This window comes from Megascapheus bottae, chromosome 8 (genome assembly GCF_031878675.1).
Source record: "Megascapheus bottae isolate mThoBot1 chromosome 8, mThoBot2.hap1, whole genome shotgun sequence".
NCBI classification, from domain to species: domain Eukaryota; kingdom Metazoa; phylum Chordata; class Mammalia; order Rodentia; family Geomyidae; genus Megascapheus; species Megascapheus bottae.
The window spans coordinates 32,525,814-32,546,003 of NC_143516.1; the positions used below are offsets into that span (position 1 = coordinate 32,525,814).

Here is a 20,190-nt window from a genome sequence, read left to right on the forward strand (position 1 = left end):
TCTCATTTACTGAACACTGATTCTTCAAATGTCACATGTCCAGCACTGAGCTAAACAACTGGACCACATCACTGGTCGGGGACAGTTAAAAAGACTGTTTCAAAGGTAGCCCCGATACTAAATCCTCACACCCAGCTCTACAAATGTTCCAGAAAGAAATCAATGAATATTTGATTCTCCATCTAGGCCATTTTGGCTTCATTTCCCATCAGGAATTAAATAGATGGCTTTGTAATGTGTTCCTTTTACACTGTCTTCATCATCTTGAACTACAGGGGACTGACATTTTAATGGCAATGCGTGAACTCAGGATAAAACTATCTTTTGATGACACATTTAACTAACACTGAATTTTAACGGAATATCAATGGATGTACCCAAGACATCCATATAATTAGAGGACAAATTCTTCTTGATTGCTGCCATTACCATCAATATTAGATTACTTTATACTCACAGACCACTGTATACGAAGTCCTGAAAGGCAGTATTTGTAAATAATAGTTGCAAGTCCTGGCTTTGAGAGTCCCAAAGGAGCATATTGCACCCTGCAGCTGGTCTCCCTCCTCTCCCCTCCATTATCTTCCCCTTGCTCTCTTTTCCCATTCCCTCTCCCTCTCTTTTCTATTTACTTGAGAAATACCAAATAGCAGGGCTCTGTGACAGACATAAGGGCTGGTTAGCTCTTGAAATCATTGAGCTAGTATCTTGAGAAAATCCTGCAAAGTTCCATAGCCCAGCAGGACTTTGGAGTGAGTTATGTCAGTAAGCCATGGCCTGCTCAGAGGCTGGTAGTAAGTACAGGGTTAGAGGCAAGGTTAGGTCACTATTGGTTTGTTCATGGAAAGAGAATGGGACTGAAGCTGTTGGTTATACCACAGCTATGTAATTTGAGATAAGGAGCCAGAGCCAGAGACAGCACCTATATTTTTCCCTTCCACTGGAATTCATTCAGAACACACTTGTCAAACATCTCCTTACTTGGCTTAAGCCAAGCTCCACCATCCTTGCTGGTGTCTAGTTGCCTCTGCACAGACCGCCTGAGGGAGCTAAGTGGCTGTGTAATCTATCCTTGGAACAACCCCTAGTAGCTGAAATCCTAGTCCCATTTCTTCCTTTATTCCTCTTTTTGTTTGTTTGTTTTAAAGGAAAGTGGTTTAGAATCTGCGACACCTTGGATGACTATTAAGTAACACAAAAAAACCTGGCACTTTTTAAATGCATTTGGAAACCAATTAGCCATTTCTTTTGTACAAATCATTCTCTTCTCTAAAGGTATTGATGGGCTCAGAATGTTCATTACATTGTTTCCTTTCCTGCCTTGATTTTTTTTATTTTTAGGTTATTGTTTTTTTCATGTATTTTTATTGTAATTAATAGAAGGGTTACATTCTATTCACCAGATAGAAGGTGCATTACTTCACAAACATTGATACTCTTTCTCATGTCATGGTCCCCATTTCCCTCTCCCTCTCCTCCCACACATCTTGATTTCTCCCATTCCCTCTCCTATTTCAAATAACCAATTAAGCTTATATAAAATATACCAGATAACAAGGTGAAATATTGTAACAATATGAGATAACCAAGGGACAGCAAAAGAGATGAGAGATAGCATAGTACATTAAGGATAACAATCACTCATTATATGGCTTTTGTTTCTATATCCTGGAGGTCCTTTCATTTAGCATCACTCTATATGGCCTTATGTATCTAGGTTTTGCTCTATTGTAAATCTCTGCTAGGAGAGCCCAAGGTTTCTACTGATTATGACAAATGAGGGAAACCATTGAGCCTATGTCCCGTTGAGTCCGGCTTACTTCACTTAATATGTTTTTTTTCTAAGTCTTTCCATTTCCTAACAAATGGGGCGATCTTGTTTTTTCTGACAGCAGCATAGAATTCCATTGTGTATAAATACCACATCTTGTTGATCCACTCATCAACTGAGGGACATCTGGGTTGGTTCCATATGTTTGCTATGGTAAATAGTGCTGCAATGAACATTGTTGTGCTAGTGGATTTAGTATGTCCTCGTTTCTGGACCATTGGGTAAATGCAAAAGTAGTGGAATTGCTGGGTCTCTTGAGGAACTGCCATACTGCTTTCCATAGTGATTGAACAAATTTGCACTCCCACCAACAGTGTAGTAGTGATCCCTCCTGGCCACATCCCCTCCAGCATCTGTTGTTATTAGTTTTCTTGATCCTGGCCATTCTAATTGGAGTGAGGTAGAATCATAGCGTTGTTTTGATTTGCATTTCTATTATGACCAGAGATGTTGAGCATTTCTTCATGTGCCATTTTTATTTCTTCTTCAGAGAAGACTCTCTTGAAGTCTTTGGCCCATCTTTTAATGGGATGGTTGTTTCTTTGGAGATTAGTTTTGGAGTAATTCAATTTTTTGAGCTGTTGATATATTTTACATATGAGGCCTTTGTTGTATGGTTAGTGAAGATCTTCTCCCACTCTGTAGGCTTTCTAGTTAATTTTCTAGCTATGTCCTTTGTCATACAGAAGCTCTGCAGTTTAATGCAGTGCCACTTATCCAGCCTTTCTCTGATTTGTTGTTTCTTGGTCCTTATTAAGAAAGTTTCGACCTGTGCCAAGGAGACCTAGAGTATCTCCAGTTCCTTCTTGTAAAGTTTTAAGTGTATCGGCTTTTACTTCGAGGTCTTTGATCCATTTTGGTTATTGTTAAATTCAGTTTTCCCCTTTTACTAAAAGGCCACTTTTCAAAGATCATGTTCATTTTGAAATTCCTGACTAGAGAAAATTGCAGTCATTTCTGTGTTATCACTGTCTTGGAGTATTTGCCTTTCTAGTTGGTCTTTAACCTAATAGCAAACTTTGATGCCTTCTTTAATAGTACCTTGACAGTGCTAACACACAGATGCTAAGGGAGAAACCATAAATCACAAAAAGACTCTTACAGCACACAGCAATTCTTCCCATGACTAGGAGATTTCATAATCTTTCCTGCCATTCTAAGCCCTTAATTGACTCACTCACATCACTTTAAAAAATGACTATGATTTTTACTTTTTAATATTATCTTTACTTGGTTATACCGAGAAGTTTCAATTTAACATGTTAGTCTGTGGGTGCAGTACATCTTGATCAATGTGAGCTCTTCTTCCATTATTCACATAGTTTTAACACACATTTCTCAGGTTTACTAAAAACTGCATCTTAGGTAACCGAAGTCCTTACCTATTTGCCAATCCCAGGGCACCTTCAACAGCTCCTTATGCTCCATAATAGCCCTGCAAATTCGAACAAAGTGGATCTGATGAGTAAGAAAATAACAAGCTCTATTTTCTCTTTTTAAAACCTGATTTTTTTTTTACTTTTTAAATTACACAAATGGGTTGCACTGAACAGAATTTTTTGTGAGTAAGTCTTAAAGTTACCAAACAACCACAACAAAAAAAGCTTATGTTATCTACTTACCATATTTATACAATTGTTAAAGCAACCGATAAAATTTAAAATATAACTTTGGAGTCACACAGAGGTAGCCTGTATGCAGATTATCCCTGGAAAATCTTACTGGGTGTGTGGCTGGCAGTAGTGAGACCTACAAGTGGGCTTGTAGAAGTTCAAGTTCTACTGTCCTTACCCAAACAGCTAGCACGTATGTTCTCTTTCCTTCAGTTGCTTTCTAAGAAACAAAATGGCTCACAGTGCTCATTCATTTTCTGAGTGTATTTTTGTGATGGAGCCTTCTCTAGAGCAGTAGTGCCGTACATTTTCAAGGTCACCTGAGAAAGGTATTCAAAGATCATCTTCTGAGCTTCATCCCCAGAGATACCTAAGTGAGACTCCTGCACGTGTAACACTGACAGGTTCTCTGGTGATGCCACTGCTCCTGGCCTGAGGACTCAAGTTGAAAGATGGTGGCTCAGTGAGCAATGAAAACCAATGAACTTCTACTGAACACTGGAAGATCAGGTGTGAGGCTGGTCTACCAGCCATTCTACCAGCATTGTTTTGGCTCCAGTGAGCCCTTACTTTGCCTTCTTTGCCATACAAGCCTTTATTCCAGCAGCACTGTCCTCCAAAAAGCTCGGTTACCAAGAACAGACCATCACAGAAGCAAGTGAAACTGAATATGCATATGTGGTTCAGTCTTTCTTGAAATAAAAGAACAAACTTGTAAAAGGGAAATTATAAGGCAGAAGTTTCCTAGGAGTTGTCACTAGCCAACAGAATGTACCTTTTTCAATGTACATTAAATTATGATATTTGTGCTTAATATTTCTTTTACTACTCCAAACAATAATAACCCATTTGCTTGTTTAGGAGAATAGATGCATTTCTAGCATTTTTCTTGCAAATTATCTTCAAGGTCCATTAACTGTTTTATGATAATTTATTATAAACATAATTTATTATAAACATGTGTGGAAGGAATTTACTTAATTTCTTATGAAATTTGAAGATTCTATAAGTCTGCTGTGTGAGAGATTGCTATTCCTGCCTTAATTTCTATACTCCAAGGACAAGACAAATTATGAAAATAACATCTATGGGTTTTGTTCTTTGCAATTTTTACTTTAATATAAGTTTATTTTGTACGTACAGTTGAATTCCACTGAAGAATGCACCGAAGAGACCAATCATTCCTAAGAACTCCACTCGGCTCAAGGTCCGGATGATGTATTCCTCCCAGACATTAGAGATGCCATAGAGCGTGGCTCCTCCCAGGACCAGAAGGTCTCCTACCAGCTTATTTTCCCCTAGGAGCCAAAGGAAACAGAGGATGCGTCACTAAAATGTTCTTAACAAGAATCAAACACCAGCCAGGCATGGTAGTTCGCACCTGTAATCCTACCTATTTGGAGGCTGAGATCTAAGGATCACGGTTCAAAGCCAGCCAGGGCAGGAAAGCCTGTGAGACTCTTATCTCCAATTATCATCTCAATCTCCAATCAGTACCAGAAAACCGGAAGTGGTGCTGTGACTCAAAAGGGTGGAGTGCTAACCTTAATCTGAAGATCTTAGGAACAGTGCCCAGGTCCAGAGTTCAAGCCACAACCGATGGGGAAAAAAAAAAAACTCTAACACCAGCAACTTGAGCTTCCTTTGTCTATTTTATTCTGCCATCTTTATAAGAAGTCATGCAACTTCCAACTGAAATTGCCTGAAGGTATTATTATTATTATTATTAATTCTCTAGATGTGTTCTGATATATAAGATTACCTTTGTTGGCATAATTAGAAGTTTGGGTCACTAGTTCCTTTCACATTGATTTTCTCTGTCTTTTGAAGTTAGGTGTTATCGATATATGCTAATATATGTATGTGCATGTTGTTTTTGTACTGAGGTATTTATCCAGCTGTTGAGTGAACCTTCTCCGGGATGTGAAGAATCAATTTCCTTTCTCTAGCACAGGCAAAGAACGTCCAGCAGAGCAGTCAATAGGTTCTACCCACAGTCAAAATGTGTGACATGCTCAGACAATGAAACTGAAGGGATTTCTAAGTTGAAAATGTCAACTTCTTGACATAAGGAACATAAAGAATGAAAATACATGTAATCCACTATCATTCATATTTTTTTATAAAAGTGGTTTTAAATTCCGTTTTAGTTGGTTTTGACTTCTTTTAATAAATGCTTTCTCCAGCAATTAGGCAAAACTTCCCTTTCCAGGAAGTGTAAAGCTAGGTAGAGTGGAAATAAGCCTTACTGGTGGGTTTCTTAGCTACATGATGTCAGGCACTGTGCTCATTTTGGGTCAGAGTTGAGCAGCAGTGAAGACAGGCAGCTCTAGAGTGGAAACGGTGTGAGATGACAGTGATGCTGGCTTCAACAGGAGTCTGGAGCAAACTACAAGTGTTGAAGTAGGATTTCACTGTCCAACAGGAGCAGTGAGCGCACAGATAAAAGAATCTCCACAGGGCTTGGAGGGACCTCTACATGTGATCATCTTGGAAGATCTACTTTGTCACCACTGTTTTTGAAGGTAACTTCCTACAGCTCGTAATGATTGGGAGGGGGACTAAGGGGAGAGAGGGTGTAACTCTGAAAGACACAGTTCCTTGTGTCACTCTCAAGGAATGGAGCTAAGAACACAATTCTAGGTGGACTGGGAGCCTCCCCTGCATCTTTTAGGAGAAACCATCACTGTCAACCAGATGACCTGAGAACTTGATGAGGCTCTAATGAAAAACTATACTTGGTAGGAGGTGCTTGGGTCATTTTCTAGGGAAATTAAAGTTGTTGCAATCGAGTAGAATCTTCAGCAATCAAATTAATCTTTATGAGTCAATGATAAATTATATGTAGCTCACTTAGGAGCAACCTATAAGACAAAACATATCTATAACCAAAATTATGAAGGACATGATTTAGTCTCTTTTCATTGAGAAGACATTTCCTAATCTTGTGATGACATGAAGATACTACTATGAATATGAATTATTGTTGTACTACTGAAGCATAAAAGAGAGGCTTAATAGAATTCTTTGGTTAATAAAATTAATTTTATATGAATGGATTCAGGAAAGCGACATGATAATATAACCTTTTCGAAAAAAAATAAAATGTTTTAAAGAATGTAATGGGCCTGGGATCTGTAATATTTTAATAGGAGTTAGGAGAACATTAATCTATCTTTTTAAAGTTGTACAAAGAGGACACAGTGAGTGAATCATCTCACCAATGTTTTCTTCAAGCCCATGTTTGCTCAGCTAAGATCCATTCTGTGAAGTGGCTTTCCTCTAGAGGAGATTTGCTTTACCAATATTGAGTCTGATTCTAATCAAACCCATCATAATTACTTCGTAAGAACTGTTTCCCCTTATTACATTTTAATTTAATTACCAGAAAGCATCATGTTTGTGGAATGGGATTTGTTATGTATGGTGCTAAGAGGAGAAGGAAGTAACATCGCTACTCATCAACAGTTCAAGAACTACATGGTGAATGGTACCATGCTGGCAAATGGAAAAGCTATTAGTGCAATTTATTTAGTAGAATGTACATATTACTGACCCTGAGTTCTAAATAGGGATGTCATTCTCCTATTTTCCCCAAACCCAACATTTCACACCTGGGACATCCCCTCTATTTTGTCACTACAGGACAGTTGTCTACTCTAATTTACTATATCAAGATAATTATATATTTTTATATGAGTCACAACTATGGAAGAATAAGAATTGAATAGTATGGCAGAAATAATACTATCTAGATTCTACATCTTGGCCACACAATTAATAGAATGCTATGCCCTTTCACACATTCTCTTTTGTCCTCTCTGAGCCTTGATTTCTTCATCTGCAAATGAGAACACATTTTTTTGCAGTTATTAAGATTAGAGGAGATAATGTGAGAAAATGAGACACTAGCGTGCACACCCAAAAAAAGTGTTGCTTTTATTTGATTGTGTTTAATTACCTGGTTCCTTGAAAAATTTTCTTTTTCTTGAAATATAAAATTTTGTCTAATAATAAAAATACTATTATGAATAACTAATGTCTTTGACAAATATTACTGTCAGATGACAATAAGTATATTATAGTAAGAAGGGATTATTTTGAAAAGGCAAGAAACATGTTCTATAAGTACCTCTGTGGGTTTTGTTTTAATCCTTTTGCTTGTTAACCTTCCTTTTTACAATTATACCTTTTTTTTGGTCAGTTGTGGGGCTTGAACTCAGGGCCTGGGCCCTATCCCTGAGCTTATTTATACTCAGGGATATTATGCTACCACTTTGTGCCACAGCTCCACTTCTGGCTTTCTGGTGTTTAATTGGCGATAAGAGTCTTATGGACTTTCCTCCCTGGAATGGCTTTGCATAATGATCCTTAGATCTCAGCCTCCTGAATAGTTAGGATTACAGGCATGAGCCACCAGTGCTTGGCTCATACATGTTTTTGGAGGAACATAGAAATCATGGAGATGCACCTCTTGGGCTTTACCAAGCACCATTACACATTCCAATATCTGTAATATTTTTAGGAGCAACTTCTATGGCCTACTTCCATCTCCCTAAGTAAATACAATGGCCTATAAAGTTGACCTGAAACTGAGATAGCAAAGACATATGCATATCCAACTCACCAATTTTCAGCCCAGAGTAAAGTTATTGTAGGGCCTCTAGCACTATGTTCCCAATACTTCATTTTTTAAAATTTTATTGCAAGGTGACATATGAAGGGTTACAGATACATGTCAGGTAATGAATACATTTCTTTCCTGTGTTACCTCTTCTACCATTGCAGTTGTTGAGTAATTGTGGATTCTGTTATTAGGCTCTGGCTCTGGGAGGCCCAGAATGTCTCTCTTTCACTGTGTGCTATACCTTTGTCTCCCAGGTAGATGGGAAAGGGGAGGGAAGCCTGATCAGGAGTCTTGGGGACTACTTTTTGTTCACTGAGCTCTGTGATCTGAAGCAATGCATTTGGCTTTCCTGAGTCTTGATATTTTCATATGCCAGATATAAAATAGTCAAAGAGGTCATTTTTAGCTATAATAAAGTTCAATGGTGCGAGGTAAGATTCATCCTCTCAGAGACTTCATAGGACCTGTCTGATAAAGTGATATGCTCCAACTTGATTCTTTATTATTTAATTTCCTAGAAGAAAAGGCAATCTCAAGAACTATAAAGAACGGGTACTTTCTAGTTCATTCCCAATGGTAACAAAGGAGATCTTTCTGCTGTCTTCCCAGGACGTCTCTACAGATTGTTGCTTAGGGATGTTTTGAATAATTGTGATGTTTTAAAGTGGATCAGTCAGGAGTCCTCAGAAGCACACACCTAGCTGGAATACTTATGAAGTTTTGCCTAATAAGTCTACAAGATGTGATTGGCTCCAACTGTTCTTTCTCCCATCAAATGAAAACCCAGGCAGAAGCAGTTAACTTAGCTTCCCACATACATGGAGCATCCTGGCCCATTATTTCTACCTCCAGCCAGTATGTCCAGTGCAGTAGCCCCCACTCTAAAACTGTCTATAAATAAACGATGGCTCTGTTTTTAAGGACTTTTCATTCACTGTAGAAACATGTGTTAAAGCACTATTTTAGATACAGGGCAAACATCAGGACAGACCTTGGGAAGACTTGGTTCCTGAGATGCTTGTTTCTACCTAACCACAGACATTCTAGTTCTGGTCCTGGCCTCAGACCCAGCAGGAAGCAATCTGGTGAACATTCAGACTCACCTGCTCCCTGATGCCTTCCCACCAGCACATCCGCTCCCACCATGCAGCCCATTCCCAGGATGCAGACAACAATGCCGATGAAATGCACAGCCTTGTACCGTATCAGCAGGAAGAACCAGGAGAGCAAGATCACCACTGGAATCACAAAACAGTCCAGGAGCTGTGGAGGAGGGAGGTAAAAACAACAGGAGGTCAGGAGGTGGCTTCCATGATACCAGCCAGACGGATACAGTTAAAACAGACCTAGGCACAAGTTATTTCTCACTTCATTGTAAAATCCCCCTCCCCACATCAGGATAGCATAGTAAACAGCAGTGAGGCATTCATGGACAGACCCCGCATGCATGAATAAATTGCTCAAAAGCATACAGGCACTAGTTTCTTTACTTTAAGCCTCACAGTGCCTAAATAAAAGAACATTTAGAACAACACCTATGTGATAATGATGAAGATGAAAGAAGAGGAGGAGGAAGAGGAGGAGGAGGAGGAAGAGGAGGAAGAATACACAGAACAGCTCTTTCTCTTTGACCTTGTCTGTTTACTCAAATACTTACCAAACTCTGGGAACAAGAACACGTTAAAAGAAAGATTTTTGTTAGGAATTAAACATTTTTTGATCACAAAAGATGTTTACAAAGGAAAAGAAGGACAAAGAAGATGCATGTGGAGGATGGACACCTGTCTTCCAAAGGGAGTATTTGGTAGAACTCATCCTTTTCTTAAGGAGATGCACAAATATTTACATCATAATGGCCCAAACTTCATAAATGGGCCAGCTTTGATCTTGAAGGGCCCAATTGATAAAGCAGTATAACAGTAAAAATGATTAAATGTACCAGGTGTCCAAAACAAAGGCAACCACTTGTCCTAAGAAGAACTGAGTCAAATCTTCAACCTACTTTTATTTTTTCACCATAAACACCCTTGGTATTAGAGCACTCACTGGACCTGCTGTCAGACATGTCTACATCCTGTCTGGTCTATGAATTTCTTCCCCCACCCATCACACATTTTTTTTTTTGCTAATGAGCATTTTTGGTCTCTACTTTAATAGATTCTAAAATCCTTTCTTTTTTTTGTGACCTCAGAAACTAGGTATCTATATATCAAATAGAGGCATCCCTTCTTTGGAGACCTCCCCCCACCCAGTCACCCCCAAGTCACCTTGCTTCTGGTAACACAGTGGACTAGAGAGAAAAAGGAGATGACAACTGACATGAGAGGCGAATGGTGAAGCTTCTCCTGCCACTATGTGTTCCTGGCATCTGGGATTCTTGGAGCCCTGGCAGACTTCCAGAGAATACCTAGGCTGGGGGAGCAGCCCTAGGCCACATTCAATGACTCATTACTTTAGAAATCGTTCCTGGAAGGAGGACAAGGGAGCAGGCATCTTAGAATATTTTGTCAATTACTAGCAGTTAGACAAAGGTTTAATTTAGTTTTTCCCAACTGTTTCCCTCCTACTGACAAGAGTTACTCAATCTGCCTGTGTCTTTGTACTCTTAAAAGAAAAACAAGCTGGGTGCTGGTGGCTCATGCATGTAGTCCTAGCTACTCAGGAGGCTGAAATCTGAGGATCAAGGTTCAAAGCCAGCTTGGCAAGAGAGTCTATGAGACTCTTATCACTAATTAATCACAGAAAAAGCTAGAAGTGGTGCTGAGGCTCAAGTGGTAAAGTACTAGCCTTGAGCAAAAGGAGCCAGGAACAGGCCCAGAGTTCAAGCCCCAGGACCAGTTCAAGTTCTGCTTGACAATTTTCTTACACCCTTCTTCTTCCTATTTACAATTTGTTATAGTACTTAATACAAGATTGTTGTCCTAATGTCTGACTTCTCATTCACCTGAAGGCCCATGCAGGCAGGAAAGTGTTCTTAGCAAAAATGCAAAATGCTGCTGGGCTCATTAGAAACATCCAAGTATAGTTACTGATAGTTTTTAATGATCAGAAACATCAAAATGAGTATCCCAAATTTATGAAAGGCTGACATAAGTTTGGATAATCCACAAAGTATCTTCAAATGTCAGAGAGGCCTCTTGGGAGTGTAGATATCACTGAAAATCTTCTGTATCCTCATAATTCTTTATGAGCCTAGTGAAGCCTCATATACCTCAATGCACTGCTGTCCTCCCTTGAAATGTAAATTCAGATTAGGCAGCAGTCCCCCAGGTTGCCGGGAGATGGAGAGGGTCACAGTGAGGCTGCACCATTGGAATATTCAACAGGACTGTGAGGGTTAGGGGGAGGGTCAGAGGTCAGCCTCTCCTGGGAATGCTCTGTGCAAAGCATTGCAGCCAGTAGAATCATCCAGCAGCCCACAGTTCCTCTCTACACAGGCTAATTAGCAATGTAAGTTAATGAGCCTGCTGGATGCGGCAATGTATGCTAGGCAGATTTTAACAACTGACCTTAGATACCACCACTGTAAGCATCTTAGGAAATTTCAGCTTGCCAGTGGAGACTGCTTACTGGGCATGAAACAGTTGGTGTTTTGTTTTTAAAATTAAAAAGTGATTGAACTCAGTTGAAGAATTTCACTAAATGGTCTGCACTTGGGATTTCACTTATCAGTCAGTGATTCTTCATCCATGATGCTGAGGCCTTCTTTCTTGAATTAGTGAGGGTAAACTGGACCATGGTCCAGACCTTCAAGATTGCTGATTTCAGTCTCATTTCTCAGTGTTGTTAGAAATCCCAGAGCATTTGATCAGTCCTAGGATGTACTTCTTCATTTGGTTATTAGGTTTATCTATTTCTTTATTAGTTAGTTACTTGTAAATGTCAGGGGGTCACATGGGTAAAGGGAGTCATTTAGAAGAGAATGAATAGAAGAATACAATCAAGACAGTGTTTCTGGGCTACTTGGGTGAGAGTTCAGGATGTAGTGGGATCTCAATATTTGGTCATTAGATGTATTGATGACTAGACAGACACCTGTCAGTTGTCAGAAGGACATGGGAGGTATGGAAGTTATTACTGGAGTGTGGAGCAGGGCAATTCTTCATTTGTAGGGATGTGAGCGTTCGTGCTTTGAGTGTGAAAACACATTTAGAAATGCCCCCAGAAGGCAGTATCTCCTCAGTGTGGAATCACTGAGATCTCTTTCTTCCAAAGTTCAAAACTCAGAAATCTGAAGTGATGGGCCCAAGGTTACACAAACTTCCAGTATTTGCAGCTGTTATTATTATTATTATCATCATTAATAATTTTTATGTAATACTGGGATTTGAACTCTGGGTCTTGTGCTTTCAAGGCAGGCCACTCCAGACCTTTTTATTGCACTTTTTTTTTTTAAGATAAGATCATGTGTCCTGCCCAGCAGCAGAGCATGGACTGTGATTTGCCTATTCTATACTTTCTGTTGTAGTAGCTGTGATGACAAGAGCATGCTACCACAATGTGGTCGCTACCACACTGAGATTTTTCTGCCTGTACTGGCCTGGAACCAAAATCCTTCCCATTTCCGTCTCCCATGTGGCCGAATACAACAGGAACATGCCCCTGTACCAAGCTATTGATGAAGAACTTTTCTGCTTAGGGTGGTCTCAAAATGTAATCCTCCTAACTTCAGCCTTCCAAGTAGATAGCTTGAATACTGACACTTTTGGACAATGAAGCTCAATGATGGGAATGTTCCATTGTTACAGCTAGTGGTCTCACATGGCATCTGTAAGTACAGAGAGAAAATGGTTTGGCAGCTGCTTGACTTACTAGGCCGGTATTTTTTAGTGGTATCTCCTTTTGTCTCCAGTGTTTCCTGTGAGGTTGTGTAGCATAAAACATATGGACAAAATAATTTTCCAGCTGTTTTCTGTGAGCAAAACTCTAGCTGAGGGCTAGAGTAGTAATAATAGAAAGAATATAATGATAATAGTATTATAATAGCTGCCTGTAACTGGGACCATTTAAATAGGGGGCTATTTCCAATTAAGATTCTCTCATTAATGTGTTCCTTTTACATTCACTTTTTTTCTATCCAAAAGAAAGTTGTAAACTACCAGAACACTTTGTAACATACGGTGGTAACATGCACCCTAATCCTGGACAGGAGATGGAGAGCTCAAGACCAGAGTGGGCTACAGAGCAAGGCATATCCCATTATCTGATTTTGTTGGATGTTGGGGCCTAGCCTCCATCTCTGAGGCCTGATTCTGGCTCAGCTGCAATTAAAGGGCTTTGTCCAGGCATTCGGTCTTTTGCATACCTCTCTTAAGGCTGTGTACGTGACTCGATTGAACCCCCCGCAGTTTCGCGGGTCTCGCAGCAGCTCAAGTCTCTCGTGCTTTCCTGCACCTGTCCTGCCCACTACCTGAAAGCCCCACCCAGACCCTTAGTGGTAGCACAGGGGCCCTCTTCCTATTGGCTAGCTTCCCAGTGCCCACCTTCTCCTACCCTAACAGTATGTAACTAATTGTCTGACGCAATAAAGGAGGAGAGCATCAGAGAGCATCAGAGATCAGCAGAGATCAGCAGAGAGAGATCTGATGCGCTTTCATGGTTAACACTGCTTCTGACTCAGCGTGGTTTTTTCTTCCCCGGTGATTGGGGGAGGGCTGGGTCTTCGACACTTACCATCTCGCTCGGCTCCCGGGGGACTACAGGCTGGCCCTGTGTGTCCCTCCCCGTTCCTGTGTTGCTGCCCCAAGAGGAGCAACAGTTGGAGACACTCTAATTTGAAGAATGGCTGGGGAAAATTCTCCAAAGCTGTGGTGACTACAGGAGAATTGTTTTTTGCAACTCTAAGTTTCAAATAACACGCTTGCACCAAGTTTACATTTAGTTTATAAACCAATTGCACTATTTTTTAAACTTAATCTTCATAACACCTCTTTAGAGGAGTTAAGATTATATCTACTTTTAATATAAGAAAATAATCATCCAGGATTAAAGCCAGTTAGTGTTAGAACTGGGACTAAAATACTCATTTCCTGATTCTTATCTTTCTTATTTAATCTCTAAGTGCAACTATATTTAACTACCACAATCACAACCCTATAATATCATGAAAGTGAGCGCAGTGTGCCACTACATTTAACTACCACAATCACAACCCTATAACATCATGAAAATGAGCGCAGTGAAAATCTGTGTAAGCCAAAAATGTTGTGAACTCATCATTATCCACCTGGCCTTTGGCCCCAACCAGCCCCACTGATGCAGTGACTTGCAGAGTTCTGTCATTGAAGTCATACATGCAAAGATACAGACATCCAGAAATACACCTGAAATATTCACAGCTAAAGCTAACAGGAAAAATTCCTGTTTTGTAGAAGAAACTCATGGGATGGTAAGTGAGGTTGTCACAAGAATTGTGGAATTTAGCTGATCCTTATTGGGCACCTACTAAATCCTGGGTGTACAGTGGAGTTGGTAGATAAATACAGAGACAATCAAGGTACTTATAGGAACTCCACTCATTGATTGTATTTTGTTGTGTGACTACATAGTATAATCACACTCAGGTCCTGTGACAAGGAGGTAAAATTGTTCCATATTCTGGGAGTCCTAGTGTCATATAAAGGCATAGAGTAACAGCTAACTACCCTGGGTTATGCTTTATTTTTATTTACTTTTAAAACAGAAGCCTGTATTATGCTCTACCATGTACTTAAATTCAATTTTCTTTTTACTTTCTTTCTTTCTTTTTTTAAAATTGGTTAGACTCAGGGCCTTGTGTTTGCTAAACACTCTGCCATTTGTGACACACTCAGTCATTTGACTCTTAGGTTAATTTTTGGATAGGGTTTCATGCTTTTGCCCTAAGAGTCACAGATACAGATCCTATTACCTCTACCTATTGAACAGCTGGCATGTATCATTATACCTAGGTTATTTTACTTCATTTCTCTTAATACATAATCCATCTACCTTAAAACTGACCTCTTTAAGACATGAAATTCACTGTTCTACAGTGTATTTATGCAGTTGTACAATTATCCTCAATATTGAATTTCAGACTATTTTTACTATCCCACAAAGAAATCCCATGCCCAATAACAATTACTCCTATTCCCTTACCCACAGAACATGGAAATCACAAATATTCTTTCTATGTCAAAACAAATTATTTTAGCTATTCTCATTTTTTATTTTTACACATGAAGTCTACCATTGTATCTTACAGGTTCTACTGCTATCTCCAACTTAAAAAAAAATTTCTACAGACTTCAAGATGCTTTTATGACCCTTGCAATCTCACTCCTAAATGCTAAAAAAAGTCTTTGGGGACAAAAGTTTACTATGTACCCACACCATTATGAAATATCAAAAAAGTTTTAAATTTGAGTACTTGCCTTTCTGGCAAATATCAGTTGGATATGAGTTATATTTTCCAAAATGGGCACAATGATATTAATATCAGATAAATAAGAGAGCAGAAGTTTATGTTAAATTCACATGCCATTAAAATGAAATGTTATACATTTTAATATATAACATTCAATGTAAATAGAATATATAATAAAAACATAAATGGGATTGTTTTCCTTTGATTTTCAAAAATTTCAACAAAAACATAAATTTTATTTTACTTTTATTTTATTTTTTTGCCAGTCCTGGGCTTGAGCTCAGGGCCTGAGCACTGTCCTTGGACTTTCTCAAGGCTAGAGCTCTACCACTTGAGCATCAGCACCATTTCTGACTTTTTTTCTATGTATGTGGTACCGAGGAATCGAACGTGGGTCTTCGTGCATGCTAGGCAAGCACTCTACCACTAGGCCAAAGTCCTGGCCCTATTTTACTTTTAAATGAATGAGTAATTTTGCCTAGAAATTCAAGGGAAAAAAAACCTTCTGATAGGTGAGTTACTTTTTTGAAAAGATAACATTTGTAACTCAGATTTTACTCTTTCCCAGGAGTTACTAATTGATTTCCTGAAAAACAATAAGATTATGATAAAACTAGTTTTGTATATATCATGTTTTCTGGTGTGTGTGTGTGTGTGTGTGTGTGTGTGTGTGTGTGTGTGTGTATGTGTGTGTACTTTGTAACATGAGGGTAGCAAGAATATCTAGGGACTTGAGATAAGAAACCCAGAAAATCAAGACCAAACATTTCAGAAAATCTCCAAACCATTGCCATTTTATACTTACAAATGTAAAAATTTGGCTAGGCTTGTTCTTTATCTTCAAGCTAAGGCCCTTGACTGTCTTCAGAAAAGCTGACTCTACGATTGTTTTTGTTCTTTTAAAATGTTAACTTAGAGGCTGCCTTTTGTGTCTAAAATGTTCCATCTACTTCTTTTTTTTCTATCGTTCGCTGCCTGTGGTTCCAATCACCTTACTTCTTCTCTACTGCAGGATCCTAACCAGCAGAGAATAATAGAAATTTCCATTTTTTGTAAGTCAAATCGGGTGGATATTGGTAGTTTCACATAGTTCAAGTAAAGGACTCAGGAAATGAATGGAGATTAAAACACCAACTGATTAGACATGTATTAGAGGAGACAGTCTTGCCTTCCTCACTCCCACTCTAATTTTAACTTCACCAAATCTTTTAGACAGATACACTAGGGAAAATGGCCATCAAGTCGTATGCTCTGTCTCAAGGGTCTTTCCCACAGCGACATTTTTTTAACCAACCCTCAAAGCCAGCAGAATGGAAGGGAGTATGCTGAAGACTGTTTTTTCTTCTTTCTAAAAATGTCAAAGCATCATCATCCTACTACATGGAAAGATATTGAATTAGCTATTTTGCCTTTGGTGCTAAGTAAGAATGGAAAGAAAGTCTTTTCTACATTAGTGGTATGGTGGGAGAATGGGAATCTCTGTACCATGTTGGACTTGAGGGACACATATTTCATATATAAATTTATTCTTTGATCAAATATCTACACATCTTAATATTGGCCATTAACAACAACAACAAAAATCTCCCAAAAGAAGAAAATCAGAATCGATCAGAATAGGATGTAAAACAATCCTTATTTTTGATGATTTTTCTATGGTTTCTAAATTTCCTCTCTTAAGCATAACTGCTTTTAAAACAGATAACACAAAATGTTATGAGTGTAAAAATCTACCAGGCAGAACATTCCTCTTGAAAGGAAGCTGATGGTATAGATATGTGAATTTAAATCCCCAAACCCAAGCACTCCCATTTCAGTAGAGCATAACAAGATGACCTCATCCCTCTGTCAAATCTTGGGGTCCCATAGAGACTTGTCCAGCAGCCTTCAGCTCCTCATTAACACTCCCCTCCAGCTATTCCAGGGCAAAAAGCTTCCCTCACCGCCCAGCTGTCAGAGATTGAACCCTAGGCAACTGGTAGGTGATTCCAGGAAAGAGAGCTTTCCTGCTCTCCCCTCCTGCTTCTAATTGGCAATTTTTCCTGGTTTCTAAAAGTGACATACATTATAAATTCATCTCCGGTAAGGACAATGGAAACATTAACAGGGAAGCATCTTTAAGGTAGCAAACTTTAGAAATATACAATGCCTCGGGCAAAAATCCTCTTTAGGCTGAGTCCCACTGAGGCAGGTAGAGTATAATTTGTCAAATATGCCTTCCTGTATCTATTCTCATTCTGTAGCCCTCCCAGAAGAATTAAAAAAAATCTAACCAGGAGTACAATACCAGGGTGAAATACCTGGAACAGGCCTTTCTGGTAGATAATGCCCTGTCCCCTTCAGTTTTTAGCCAGATGTTTTCCTTTGTAGGATCATTTTATTCAACCCCCCCCTCCCTGAATACCCATAACTTAGGCCTTACTGTTCAAACTGTGCTGTCAAAAAATATTCATAAAGCCATGCTTTGCCAAGTTTCTCAAGAGATCCAAACCAATTAAACGTGTCACTGTGCTTAGTATGTGATAGCTTTCCTAGGAAATATCCTGTTTTGTGATGTAGAAGAGGGATTTTTCACTTAGCTGTTTTCTGTTTTTGTACACATAAGGATTTGAGCATGTGAATTTTATATGTCACTTTGTGTCAGTCATCAAACTTGCTAGATGCTCAAGTATCTTCATACTTTACTTTCCTGGTTTTTCAATTTGAGGTAGAAGGTAGAAAATCTGGGACAAGTGCCTGGAAATCTAGGTGGCCAGAAGATTTGGATAATTAGACACAGGCTCTTTAACATCGTTGCAAGGAAATCTGTCTCCTGTGAGAGCAGAGCTCTCCCAGAGGATAAATTCTTTCGTGGTGAGCATGGTTGGAGTTAATCACCTTAACAAGCTCTGATTATCAGATTGCAAAGTAGAAAGCAAGGAACATTTACTGAGTCCCTATGCTGGGTGCAATGACCAGTTCGTATTCCCCCCTTCCATTTTACAGGTAATGAAATGGAGTTCTAAAGATAGAGATAACTGATTTTCTTGAAGTCACATGGTAGTAAGTGTGAGAGTCAATGATACCTTAATATGAAAGAAGCTGAAGTATTCTAGGACCAGAAAATGCAGGAAACCTACAGGATTCCATTCTAGCAAAGGTTATTGAAATCAATTCAGTCTAGAAGGCTTGTGATATCTTTCATAAGTGGAAAAAGAGGAAACTATTGAAAAATAATCACTAATAGATCCTGCATTGTGTGTGTGCTGAGGCTTGAATTCAAGGGCCTGGATGTTGTCCCTGACCTTTTTTGTTCAAGACTAGTACTCTACCACTTGAGCCACACTTCTATGTCTGGCTTTTTGGGTGATTAATTGGAGATAAGATTATCACAGGCTTTTCTGCCTGGGTTGACTTTGAACTATGATCCTTAGAGTTCAGACTCCTGAATAGCTAGGATTACAGGTGTGAGCCATCAGTGCCTGGCTTCATCTTGATTTTTTTCTTACACTAACATAAATGTACATTTAAGACAAAGCATGAGAATTAGAGTCATTTGTTTGTAGCAAGGAATCACTGCTGCTTTGCAGCTAGCTTTCTTGAGTGTTTGGGGAAAGTGTTTGCCTTAAGTTAGCAAGCCCTAACTTGTATTTCTTATTTATAGAATTCATGAACATGGGAATATTAAGGATAACATTAAAGCAAGTACACATTTCAAAGCACATATTGAAGGAAATGAAAGCTTTCTGATAAAATATTAATTCTACATTAATTTTACATTACTTTTGATTCCTTCCAGCATTAAAACAGCAGGAAGAAACAATTTCAAAAGCTAGAGGAAAACATCGTGTACTTTCGGGTATCTGCTTTCAGGTCTAACTTTTAGGCCCTGTGTCTTGTGAAAAACAAAACAAAATTAAAAACTAAGACCAAATCTCCATAATCTGAGCTACTTGGGGAGGGAAGGGTTAGCTTTGAAGCTAACTTCTGGCAAAGGAAGTATGAGAACCTATCTCATAATAACAATAGAAACCCAAAGAAGGGGGGACATCACTCACACCTCAGCTATTTGGGAGGCTGGTCTGAGGATCATTGTTTGAAGCCAGCCTGGGCAAGAAAGCCCAAAAGGCTCTAATCTCCAACAAAGCACAAACTGAAACTAATCTGGCTCAAGTGGTTGAATGCTAGCATTGAGCAAAAGAAACTCAGAAATAGTGCCCAGGCCCTGAGTGCAAGTCCCAGGACTAGCACAGAGAAAGGTTGTGACCAGAAGTATAGCTCAAATGAGAAAGCACTGCCTAGCAGGCTTGGCTCAATCCCCAGCAAAACATAATACCTCTGTCTCTTTCTCCCTCTGTCTCCCCCTCTCTAACACACACACACAGCAAGGCATCATCACCTTGAATTAGTCATTTACTGATTCATTCAACAGATGATCGGTTGTTACAGCTTGTTCAGCTTGTTGCTGTAGATTCAGGAGAATACTGGAAAAAAACAAAACACACCACACAAAGGACAATGACAATGACAGTTACGTTGTGTGTTTCCACATTTTCTTTCCTGAAATACACACCCAATTTCTTTCCACCAGGACTTGTCTGGCACTGAAGGGCATTCTGGTCTCTGTGTTTTGGAGTTGTCCTTTCCTACCTTCTTCTAGGACATCATTCCATTTATTATTCCCTAACACTCTTGATCTCTATCTCTTTCTACTGGAGGTTTTCAAGCAATGGAATGTGCTGACCTTATTCTT

General features: G+C 39.2%; 1 protein-coding gene across 1 annotated transcript in view; it reads right to left on the reverse strand.

Annotated features, from left to right (window-relative positions):
• Slc35f1 (solute carrier family 35 member F1) overlaps positions 1-20,190 on the reverse strand; it is a 355,340-nt gene that overhangs the window by 31,243 nt on the left and 303,907 nt on the right. Inside the window, exons 4-6 of the mRNA XM_090338222.1 lie at positions 9,175-9,334; positions 4,586-4,742; positions 3,214-3,266 (exon numbers count right to left, since the gene is read on the reverse strand). Of these exons, the coding sequence (XP_090194348.1) occupies positions 3,214-3,266; positions 4,586-4,742; positions 9,175-9,334 (370 nt within the window). The remainder of the gene's footprint in view (positions 1-3,213; positions 3,267-4,585; positions 4,743-9,174; positions 9,335-20,190) is intronic.